This window comes from Schistocerca serialis, chromosome 4 (genome assembly GCF_023864345.2).
Source record: "Schistocerca serialis cubense isolate TAMUIC-IGC-003099 chromosome 4, iqSchSeri2.2, whole genome shotgun sequence".
Taxonomy (NCBI): domain Eukaryota; kingdom Metazoa; phylum Arthropoda; class Insecta; order Orthoptera; family Acrididae; genus Schistocerca; species Schistocerca serialis.
Window position 1 is genome coordinate 275694859 of NC_064641.1, and position 11316 is coordinate 275706174.

An 11316-nucleotide genomic window follows, 5' to 3' on the forward strand; every position below is an offset into this window, starting at 1 on the left:
CCACTCTGAGCTTGTTTTCTGGCTACAACTCGTCATCGATGCAAGGTTCTGTTTCGGCTGGTGGTACACCATTCTTTTCTGCCTCTGTCTCCCCTCCCCCCAGCCCAATGCTTTTAATGTGCCACACATGTCTAGGGTTTTAATAATAACAACAAAATATTTTAAGATAAAAGTCATAAACTGTTTTCATAAACTGTTTGATTACTATGAAATACTTAATATGATATTAATAAGTTCCTTATAGTCGGGCTTAGAACATCGCGTCAGCATAATTTCCAAGAGGCTGAAATTCAGAATACCGCATTTCAGAGATATTTGTCCGAAAATTTGAGAAATACAAGTGCTATGCAGTTGATTTAATATTTATAGCAGCAGTAACGCCCCCACCCCCATCCGCCTCCCAGTCTGACGATTTCATAATTTACACCAAGTGTGCAGTCATATTACCAGTATTTCAATTAGTACTGCCCTTATGAACACAGGTTTGCGGATCGTGGTTACAGGAACCTGTAAGAGCAGGTGATCCACCGACAACGCCTGTAAGAGCAGGACTCGATGTTTCCTTCAGTCGTTTCCACCCACATTCACAACCTGTTCTGTTTTTTCCCTTGGTCCCTCTCTGTCTATCTTGCATTACTCAATGTCGTGCGGATACCGCCTCCGCCTACGGACTCACGAACCGCGTCTAATTTTTGTTGGGAGAAGGTACGGTCAGTCTGTTTTTTCCCGGCTGCAATGTTTACTGCATGCGGTCAGGCCACAAGCCCATACCAGTATGATAACATTCACGCCAGTAACTGAAAAGTATTCTAAACACAGCTTTTAATTTCTAGAATTCTTTGCCATTTTCGAAGCGCCTTATTCTCCGAAAGTTAGTTGAGAAATTTAGAAATTGATTTGTGTCTATGGAACTTCAAACTCTCGTCTTCATTCCTTCTTTCCCGCTTCTGATTACACGGCTTCCTTCCGGTTCACTGACTACACTAATGATGGCAGAAGATGTTCTTGCGATTTCGCAACAATAACAACGGAAGCAACATTACAGAGCACTTAGTTATTTTTGAAATAACCATGATAAGAGGCTATTGCAAACTTATTTATTTATCGTGTCAAGTGTGTGTGTGTGTGTGTGTGTGTGTGTGTGTGTGCGTGTGTGTGTGTGTGTGTGTGTTGACATAATTTTACACAAAAGAAGACCAAAAATTGGACACTTTAAGTGCATTAGGTTTAGCTCTCATAAGGTCTTGCATGGTGAAGGCGGCTGGTAATGCGAAATACTGAAGGAAATGGCTGTTAGTCTGCTCAACGCCACACTGGCAAAGAACTGAGTCCACAGAGAAACCCCAAGTCCGCAGATTGGTCTTGCATCTCGTTGTGTTTGATCGTAATCTATTGAGAGACCTCCATATTGACCACTTCTCCGAATGTCCAGGGGGAAGTTCTTCCTTTGGCGCCATCCATTCTCCCAAATACCGACATTTCTCCCGCCATCAAGAGATCTTTGCTGTATGTGGATTCTCGATGAGAGCCTCGGTAGTTGTCAAGAAGTTTTTTCTTGATTTCATCCTACGATGTGCGGGCTGACGACCATATAGTGGACGGGCTTCCTTCGTTGCGGCCTTACTTTTCTCATATCTCGCAGCTACCTCACGTCTGATTTCACGAGGAGCTATGCCAGCGAGGCAATGGAGTTTGCCCACAGGAGTAGGTCTTAAGCAAACCCGTGATAATCCGGCAAGACTCATTTAGAGCCACATCTACGTTCCTGGCATGACTGGACTTGTACCATACCGAACAAGCACATTCAGCAGTGGAATAACATAGAGCAAGCGCGCTTGAGCGCACAGTGCATGGATATTCTGCAAGTATAGATACTACTAATATTCCTCGCCAAATAGATTTTACGAACCTTTGGAACAGACGGTAAAGTTTTCCTCACAAGGGACGTGTTTCTCATCGCGAAGCACGCCAAGTTTCCATCATAGTTGGAACATGCTCCCATTGGAAAATCCCGATCGCAACCACTTCAGATTTAGTGGTAAGATGACACAGTGGATAGCCCATCAAAAACTGAACGCAGATCAAGCATGAAAACAGGAAAAAAGTATACTGCACTGTGAAAAAAGAAGCAAAATAGAAAGTAAACGGTCAAAGCTCAACATGTATCACATCGAGAGAATTAGAAGAGCCCCGGCATCGTTACTGTGTGTTGATGGTCTTGGACTGCCAAGCAGACGATCGGCTGCTCTAACAATTCATCACATTTACTTGCGACGGTAACGACTCATATTCTGCAATCAATGTGTAGTATGACAATTTCCAAGACTACAGAAAGAGAACAAACACGTTAATGATCGGACAGACAGTTGATTTCGTGAAAAAAAAGGTGCATAAAGCAGAGTTGAACATGGATCTCCCGCATTGTGGTCCAACACCGTGAACAATTTTTTTTTTAATCTCGTTTTGTTCTATACTGTTCGTTGAATTTGTTCGTGGCGGACGTCCGATGACACCAGTTCAGAGGGTAGCTAAACCCTCTGACCGAACACGCTGAGCTACCGGGCCGGCAACCACTCAACCATGACCTCAGTGCTGTTGCATGTCGCTCGATGTAGCACATCTTGAACTTGAACCGTTCATTGTGTCTGTTTTGCTTTGTTTTCACGGTTCAGTACACCTTCTTCCTATTTCCGTGTTTGACCTGTGTTCGGTTTTTGAGGGGCTATCTACTGGGCCAACTTACCACTAAATCTGAAGGGGTTGCGATCGGGAGTTTCACTTGTCAGAAAAGAGCTAGTACGTCACATGGAACGTGCTACTCACAGTAATTCGCGGCAGCAGCGCTGTCACCGGCACTTATCTGCCTTATCTCGCGCTCAAATCCCACTGTATGTTTACGAAACTGTGCATGCGTAAAACCGCTACGTTAGCTCTATCAAAAGCCACACTTCCTCCTTTGTGCCGCATCTCGTGGTCGTGCGGTAGCGTTCTCGCTTACCGCGCCCGGGTTCCCGGGTTCGATTCCCGGCGGGGTCAGGGATTTTCTCTGCCTCGTGATGGCTGGGTGTTGGGTGTTGTGTGTTGTCCTTAGGTTAGTTAGGTTTAAGTAGTTCTAAGTTCTAGGGGACTGATGACCATAGATGTTAAGTCCCATAGTGCTCAGAGCCATTTTTGAACCTCCTTTGTCAATGTGCTAGTCATTTTGTTTTATCTGCGGTAGGCATAAGAAACATCAATTTACACGAACTAGGTACGACGAAAAAACAGGAGTTCCACGTCCAATCGGTAAAGCTTTTAAAACTTCCATTACTAACATTGCGATACAAAGTGACAGTAGTCTTCTACAAAAGATTTAAAAAAAACAGTTCGTCATTCCTACTTTTAGTACAATCCTAAGAGCAGTCTTGTTAGAGCATAGCATCTATTTGGTAGCAGAATTTTTAGAACCTATTAAAATTGAAGAGACTTGAAACAAGAAAGTGTAAGATCTGTTTCTGCTACTAGTGCGAGTTATCTCACAGATAAAGTAAAAACGAAAAAAAAAAAAAAAATCACTTACTGCAGTATCGCTGTTAAATGTTCTGCACGTCTTGCAAGAGTAAAAAAGTGTTTGTGTGTGTGTGTGTGTGTGTGTGTGTGTGTGTGTGTGTGTGTGTGTGTGTGTGTGTGTGAAAAATATAGGCAGACAGAGTTAGTAAGTGTACACGTCCATATCCAATATTTACTCGCATAAATGACTGATGTATTCCATAATCTCGACAGATTTTTGGATGAATAAAGAAATAAATACTGAACTGCGAGATAAATCAGGCAGCGGAATGTATAAAAATCATTTAATTCATTGCTCCATGTTGCATGACACATTCAGAAAATCGAACAAATTCACACCTTAATGGAGGGCTTTCTTACATGTACGTAACTTAATAAGGAAGTCCCACAATCATCTAGGCCAATATTAAAATTACTGCAATAACCATGTCACCAACCAGCGACTTTTCCGACAAAAGATGCCTTTGCACGCTACTCTATAGTCATCAGACGTCAGTATGAGTCTATGTCTTTGACCTTACACAGTTCTCAACGCTTTAACCATCAGTATGTCATCAACTGACATTTAATGATAACAAAAACGATGCGTTCTTGTTAAATATACAATATGCCAGTGTCTTAAAGAAAAAAAAAAAGGAAACGACGCGTTCTTGTTAAATCTTGCCTTCAAACGGCATACTTCCATGGGAGGCAAGTTATAATACGAAACCCACGAAATGCGAAAAGCGTTTAATGTCATGTTATTATAGGAAATCGTACCAAAAATTACGCCTTCTTGAGAGGTGTTCAACGTATCAGTGGTTTAAACAGCATGCATCCATACCACTTAAGTTATAACGCCGGTAAGTTATAACACCAGCAAATACGGACTTGATTTACAAATGACACTATCAAACATGGTGTCTCCTAAGTTCACTGTGCGGCTGGTCCCGGCGGAGGTTCGAGTCCTCCATCGGGCATGGGTGTGTGTGTTTGTCCTTAGGATAATTTAGGTTAAGTAGTGTGTAAGCTTAGGGACTGATGACCTTAGCAGTTAAGTCCCATCAGATTTCACACACATTGGAACACATCCTAAGTTCTGCTTGTGACGTAGCAATCGAACCCACATCTCAATGGCCACTTTACTCTGTACAAAACAAAAATCTGACTTGTCTTATTCTGCAGTTCACCCTGAGCAGAGCGGCGCAACGTGAAATTCCACGTCGTGACGTTACAAAACTCGAGCAACCTCACGTCCACTTTCGGTTTCACGTGCCGTGCAGGAACGGCTTAAAGCTTACCTCTCTACCTCCTTGTCACGACCTCCGAAGGCGATGACAGTCCTGATGGAGCCGAGGACTTCTTCGGCAATGGCGCCCGCCTTGCCGTACTCCTGCATCTCCTTCCTGGCGATGCGCGCCGAGATGAAGGCGACGACGCCGATGGCGATGGTGCCGGCGGGCAGCGAGATGAGGCAGATGAGCGCCAGCTCCCAGCCGCGGAACAGCGCCAGCCCCACGTTCCCCAGGAAGGACACCACCATCTGCACGAACATCGGTACCTTCTCCCCCACGCCGTCCTCCATCTTCTGCATATCCCTGACACACGGATAACAATGCTTGCACACTTTCCGCATTAGCTTAGGTTCATTCCTCAAAAGACTGCAACTTGTTTATACTACACTGTACCTTCACCCGCAAATATCCATCTTCCTGTCGCAATTCTCGCGTAATTAAGTGCGGAGTACCCTGTGAGTCATGTTTGGATAGCTCAGTTGGGAAGAGCATTGCTCGCGAAAGACAAAGTTCCGGGTTTAACACTCCGCCAGCAAGTTTGAAAATATCGCACATTCCTCTATAGACTAAATTATCATTCTAGAAACCATACCCTAGGCTGCAGCTAAGCCGTTTCTACGTAATATTCTAAGGACATGCAGGGGAGCTGTGATGTTTGGAAGGTAGGAGATGAGGTACTGGCGGATGTAAACCGTGAGGTTGGATCGTGAGTCGTGATTGGGTCTTAGTCGATAAGAACAATGCCCATGAAAGCCAAGGTTCTGGGTTCGCGTTAAGGTGCGGCATTTATTAAATCTGTCAGTAAGTTTCTAAACATCCCACACTCAGCTGCAAAGCGAAAGATACATCTCCACTGTAGTATCGACTAATATCTGACATATATGCAGCTGTGGTCTTCGTGCAGTGATTTTGATTAATAATCCAAAACGTCTTGGGTTCCGGGTTCTAACCCAGTTACTGCTTAAAATTTGAATGAAAAATCATCAGCAATAGCGGCCGAAGACTCCCGTATGTCTCCTTCGTTCTGCTAACGGCCTTGTCAAAGAGCACTTTTGCAGCGGCCATTCAGGAACATTCAGCAATGTTCAACAGCATGATGCAAATGGCAATGCGAGCAGCCGAATTAAAGATATACGAAGTGCATCCACAGGATATGTGCTCTGTTGTTGAAAAATAAGAATTTAATGATTATCTCCCTGTTGGCAAATGATTCCAGATTAACCCCCCATTCGGATCTATGGGAGAGACTTGGTAAGGAGATGGTAACAATGAGAAAAAAATTGAATAAACAACGAAAAAGTAACATTCTACGAACAGGAGAGTAAAATGTCAGAAGTTTGGACATGGTAAATAATCTAGAAAATCTAAAAAGAGACATGCAAAGGCTCAGTCATGATATAGTGTGGGTCATTGAACTGAAATGGAAAAAAGATAATTCCTGTCAGACGAATATCGGGTAACAACAACAACAGCGAAGAGTACAACGAAGTTAGGACAAAATTGAACAGTTCTGAGATACTGTTGTTCCCTTCAGAATGGACAGGAAACTAACGCTAACAACTGTTGAAGTACACATGCCGACTCTGCGAGCAGAAGATGAAAACGCACAGAAAGGATAACAGGGTACTGAACGCAAAATTCGGTGCATAAAGGGAGATGATTATGTAATAGTAATGAGCGATTGCAATGTGGTGGCAGGGAAAGGAACAGAAGAAAGAGTTACGTCACCCCTTCGCATTACAGATCACTTCGCGGTGTTGATGTTGAATAGGCACACAAACTGAGAATAGGAACTCATATCCGGAAATGGCATCCGATGACGCAAAAGATAGTCGAAGTTACAGGGTCAACTTCTGGATCTAGGTCATCATTTTGGCAGCAAACGTGACAGGGGTTTTCTTACAATGGCTGTAACAGCATTCAGAACATTATGAGTGTCGAACAGATTCACGTCTGTCATAACAACACCCTTGAGACAGCTCACGCACTGGCGTCAACCTACAGTGGTATGTTTTCCCTTGAGGAGGTGACACAGAGCCAACCGTTGAACCCTACAGGTAGGACGCTCTGTATCGTCTCTGGATGACGTTTCCGAATATGGGTTCCTGTTCTCAGGTTATTCCTCAGGAGACCCTCTAGGGCCCGTCGAAGTTGGTCCCTCTCAAATATTATGGGCTAAGTTTGCTGTATATGATAATGAGGAATGTACTAATTCAAAATTTAAATAATCAGTTGCAAATAATGTCTCTGTCTACGTTCGCTATTGAAAGATAACTGCTGTCCGTGCTGGTGGCAGTGGAAGTCGTGTACACGTGTTTCTGCACCGGGTGATCTAACTATGTCACGTGGGGAACTGTGGACATTAAAAATCACGTGTGACTGTGATACTCACTCTGACAGGCGACTGGCAAACTCGCCAGACTGGTGGACATCGTACCAACTGATGTCTTGTCGCAGTGCGGACTCCATGAAGCGCCCTCGGATGCGGTGGATCTGTTGACAGTAGTAAGAGGATTACAGTGTCAGCGATCTAGTCATCAGGCGTCTCGAAAAAAACACTCGGTTGAACGGTAAGCGGTGCTTCCAGGAACTGCAACATACAGTAATCTCTAGAAGTACGTGATATACAGGGTGATTCAAAAGCCACGTTCCATGGTAGAAGGTCTATATCTTTGCCCATATGACAAAGTCGTATTCAGATATATGAGAGGAAAGAGCATTCGAAGCAAAAATGAGTCTAGTCTCTGAAACAAATAATAACACATAATTGTTTCTTGTTTTGGTCCATACACATTCCTTCCAAAACATGAGTAGCAAAGAGCATGCAGTAGAAGAGATTCGTTTGTCAGTATCGAAGTTAAATAAGTGCTCAAGGCTCTTAAGGTATGCGTTTTTAGAGACCATGTTTACTTGACTTTCTTGCTTCGATGATCGTTCTTATCATAGGCTTGTATATGACTCCGTCCTGTGAGCCAAGGTTGTTGAATCACCACTGCAGACCTTGTCTTGTGGGACGTAGCTTTTGGATCACCTTGTATAGTAATCACCTAAACCATATTACTACTCCATTTAGTTCACTACACTACATACCATTCACAAATGGATCTGAGCACTATGGGACTTAACATCGGAGGTCATCAGTCCCCTAGAACTTAGAACTACTTAAACCTAACTAACCTAAGGACATCACACACATCCATGCCCGAGGCAGGATTCGAACCTGCGACCGTAGCGGTCGCACGATTCCAGACTGAAGCGCCTAGAACCGCTCGGCCACACCGACCGGCCATACCATTCACAGTGCATCTATCGTAAGCAGAATGCTTATTTTCTCATTGTAGTTGGTGCAATCTTCCACTGAGCTTGTTTCTGCAGTATTATTTTTTAATTGACAATTATTCGAGCGTTTCACTTGATATTCAAGAGTAACAGGTATTAATGGTTTTTCTCTAAGCACTGTCATTCGACACACTCAGTAAAAATTCATTTATCCCGCATGAGGCTACACTACAACCCTGCAAATCAGTTTGTAGATGACAGCCAGTCATTTAAGAGCATAAATCTAACTGTGTTGGGGAGCAAGCAATTTGATAAGAGATAAGTTAGTCGAGACTGTCTCGAGACAGTCATAATACCGTACCTCATAACTGTTACCTACGCTATCTAGTCAAAAGTAACTGGACACCGCTATGAAATGCGGAACTGATCAGTAGATAGCAAGAGAGGTGAACCCGCCTGTATAAAAGCAAGCAGTAAGTAGAGAAACAGTAACAGCAAAATGGCTCTGTCAGGAGAGTTCAGTGACTTTTAACGTGGACCAGTCATTGGATGTCACAGTTAGAGACATTCCAACCTTTTTAAAGCCGCCCAAACCGACTGTTAGTGTTGTAACTGAGAAGCGGGAAAGCGAAGGAACAATTGTAGATAAGCCAAGACCAGGCAGGCACGGGGAAGGATTCGAGCATTGCAGAGGGTGGTGAGTAATCTAGAAAATCTAAAAAGAGGCAAACAGAGGCTCAGTCACGATGCAGTGTGGGTCATTGAACTGAAATGAAAAGAAGATAATTCCTATCAGATGAATATGGGGTGATATTAACAACAGCGAAGAGTATAATTAAGTAGTATTCTTTATGAACAGGAAGGTAGAACAAAGATTGAACAGTTCAGGGATACTGTTGTTCCCATCAGAATGGACAGGAAACTAACGCTAAAAACTGTTGAAGTACACATGCCGACTCTGCATGCAGAAGATTAAGACGCACAGAAAGAATAACAGGGTACTGAACGCAAAATTCAGTACATAAAGGGAGATGATTTTCTAATAGCAATGAGCGATTGGAATGCGGTGGAAGGGAAAGGAACAGAAGAAAGAGTTACATCACCCCTTCGCATTACAGATCACTTCGCGGTGTTGTTGATGTTGAATAGGCACACAAACTGAGAATAAGAACTTATATGCGGAAGTGGCATCCGATGGCGCAAAAGATAGTCGAAGTTACAGAAGCCGGCCGGGGTGGCCGAGCGGTTCTAGGCGCTACAGTCTGGAACCGCGCGACCGCTACGGTCGCAGGTTCGAATCCTGCCTCGGGCATGGATGTGTGTGATGTCCTTAGGTTAGTTAGGTTTAAGTAGTTCTAAGTTCTAGGGGACTGATGACCTTAGAAGTTAAGTCCCATAGTTCTCAGAGCCATTTGAACCATTTTTGAAGTTACAGGGGTCAACTCCTGGATCTAGGTCATCATTTTGGCAGCAAACGTGACAGGGGTTTTCTTACAATGGCTGTGACAGCATTAAGAACATTATGCAGTGTCGAACAGATTCACGTCTGTCACTATAGTGTAAATAATTATTTCTCAGCAAGTCTTGACCGTTTTCAAGAACGAATTTATTCAAACCTTTGCGACCTCGTCATTCTGGAAGGCACAATAGATCAACACAAGTATACATCTATCCCTGTGGACCATGTCCAACCCCTACATGCAGTTTGTTTGTCCTCGGCAGGATGACATCTAACAGTAGGACAATGCAACGTGGCACGCACCTCGCAGTGTGTGTTCATGGGTCAAAGAGCACCAGAGTGAGTTTATTGTACTGCACTGACCACCAAACACTCCGGATTATGGTTCAATTGGCTGTGAGCACTATGGGACTTAACATCTGCGGTCATCAGTCCCCTAGAACTTAGAACTACTTAAACCTAACTAACCTGAGGACATCACACACATCCATGACCGAGGCAGGATTCGAAACTGCGACCGTAGTAGTCGCACGGTTTCAGACCGAAGCACCTAGAACCGCTCGGACACTCGAGCCGGCACTCCGGATTAAACCGTGTCGAGAATTTGTGGGCCACCTCGATGGAGGTGTTCCAACCACGGATCCTCAACCCAGAAAACTAACGCAGCTAGCCATGGCAATGGAGTTGGGATGGCTCCACATTCCTGTCAGTACCTTCCAGAACTACATTGACTCTTCTAGCACGTCTCGCGCTGCAAAAGGTAGTTAGTCAGGCTTTTGACAGGTGGTCACATTAATGTGACTGATCAGTGTAAATAATTATTTCTCGGCAAGTCTTGGCCGTTTTCAAGAACGAATTTTTTTCATACCTTTGCGAGCTGTGGGGCAGCACCAGCACAAAATGTTTCCAAGCTTAAGAAAATTAAAAGCGAACACGGAGACAAAAGAAGGAAAAATACTGGGAAAGATAGGTAGACAGGGGAGAAAAAAAAAGAGAGAGAAGCTATGTTGTGACAGTACCAGAGTGAAACCGACGTAGTTGAAGCTGGCGATGGCTATGTGACTGGAGACTAACATGAGGACGCCATTGAAGGAGTTGTAGATGGCGAACGTCTGTATGCCTTGGAGAAAGGTGTCCGTGGCTTCGGCGGCCGTGACGTTTCCGGCAGCTGAGACGGGCTCCGTGGAGTACATGACGCGCAGCACGGCGTCTGTCAGCGTGTCGTTAGGCAGTTGTCGGTAGCCCGACATGTAGGACACTGCCGCCGCCGAGATGGCTTCCGCCATCTGCGTGCCGTAGTCCACCATGACGCCGATCAGCGAGCCGAAGAAGAGCACGTTCAGCGGGCCGGTCACGCCGCTGAACAGCGACATCAGCAGACCCACCGCCAGCAGCAGCCGCTCGCAGCCCGTCGTGTAGCGGTACTGCCAACAAAACCACATCTCTAGCCACGACGGTGCAAGTTACTGACGATTAACCCGGGGCAAAGAGCAACGACGCAGATGCAGGTTGCCTATCTAACGACTTCCAGAGGCTACAAAAATTTTATTTTCAGTGTCTGTATAAAAAAAATGTAAATGTTCGTTTCTACAAAATCGTAAATGTCCGAAAGTTCTTCTCCCATTCCTTTGAAGTTCTGACACAAAGTTGCATTCGAATAAGAGCGTGATTTTATATACCTTCTGGAGGTTCCTGATTGACTGCAAAAAATCGCAACACCAAGAAGGACTTGTGCGACATAAACGAAAGTTGGTA

General features: G+C 44.4%; 1 protein-coding gene across 1 annotated transcript in view; it reads right to left on the bottom strand.

Moving 5' to 3' along the window:
• The window catches only part of LOC126473841 (ATP-dependent translocase ABCB1-like), a 94312-nt gene extending 83626 nt beyond the window's left edge, over positions 1-10686 (bottom strand). The window contains exons 1-3 of the mRNA XM_050101169.1: positions 10581-10686; positions 7216-7316; positions 4830-5126 (exon numbers count right to left, since the gene is read on the bottom strand). Coding sequence (XP_049957126.1) covers positions 4830-5126; positions 7216-7316; positions 10581-10637 — 455 coding nt within the window. The 5' untranslated portion in view covers positions 10638-10686. The remainder of the gene's footprint in view (positions 1-4829; positions 5127-7215; positions 7317-10580) is intronic.
• Positions 10687-11316: the final 630 nt, after the last annotated feature.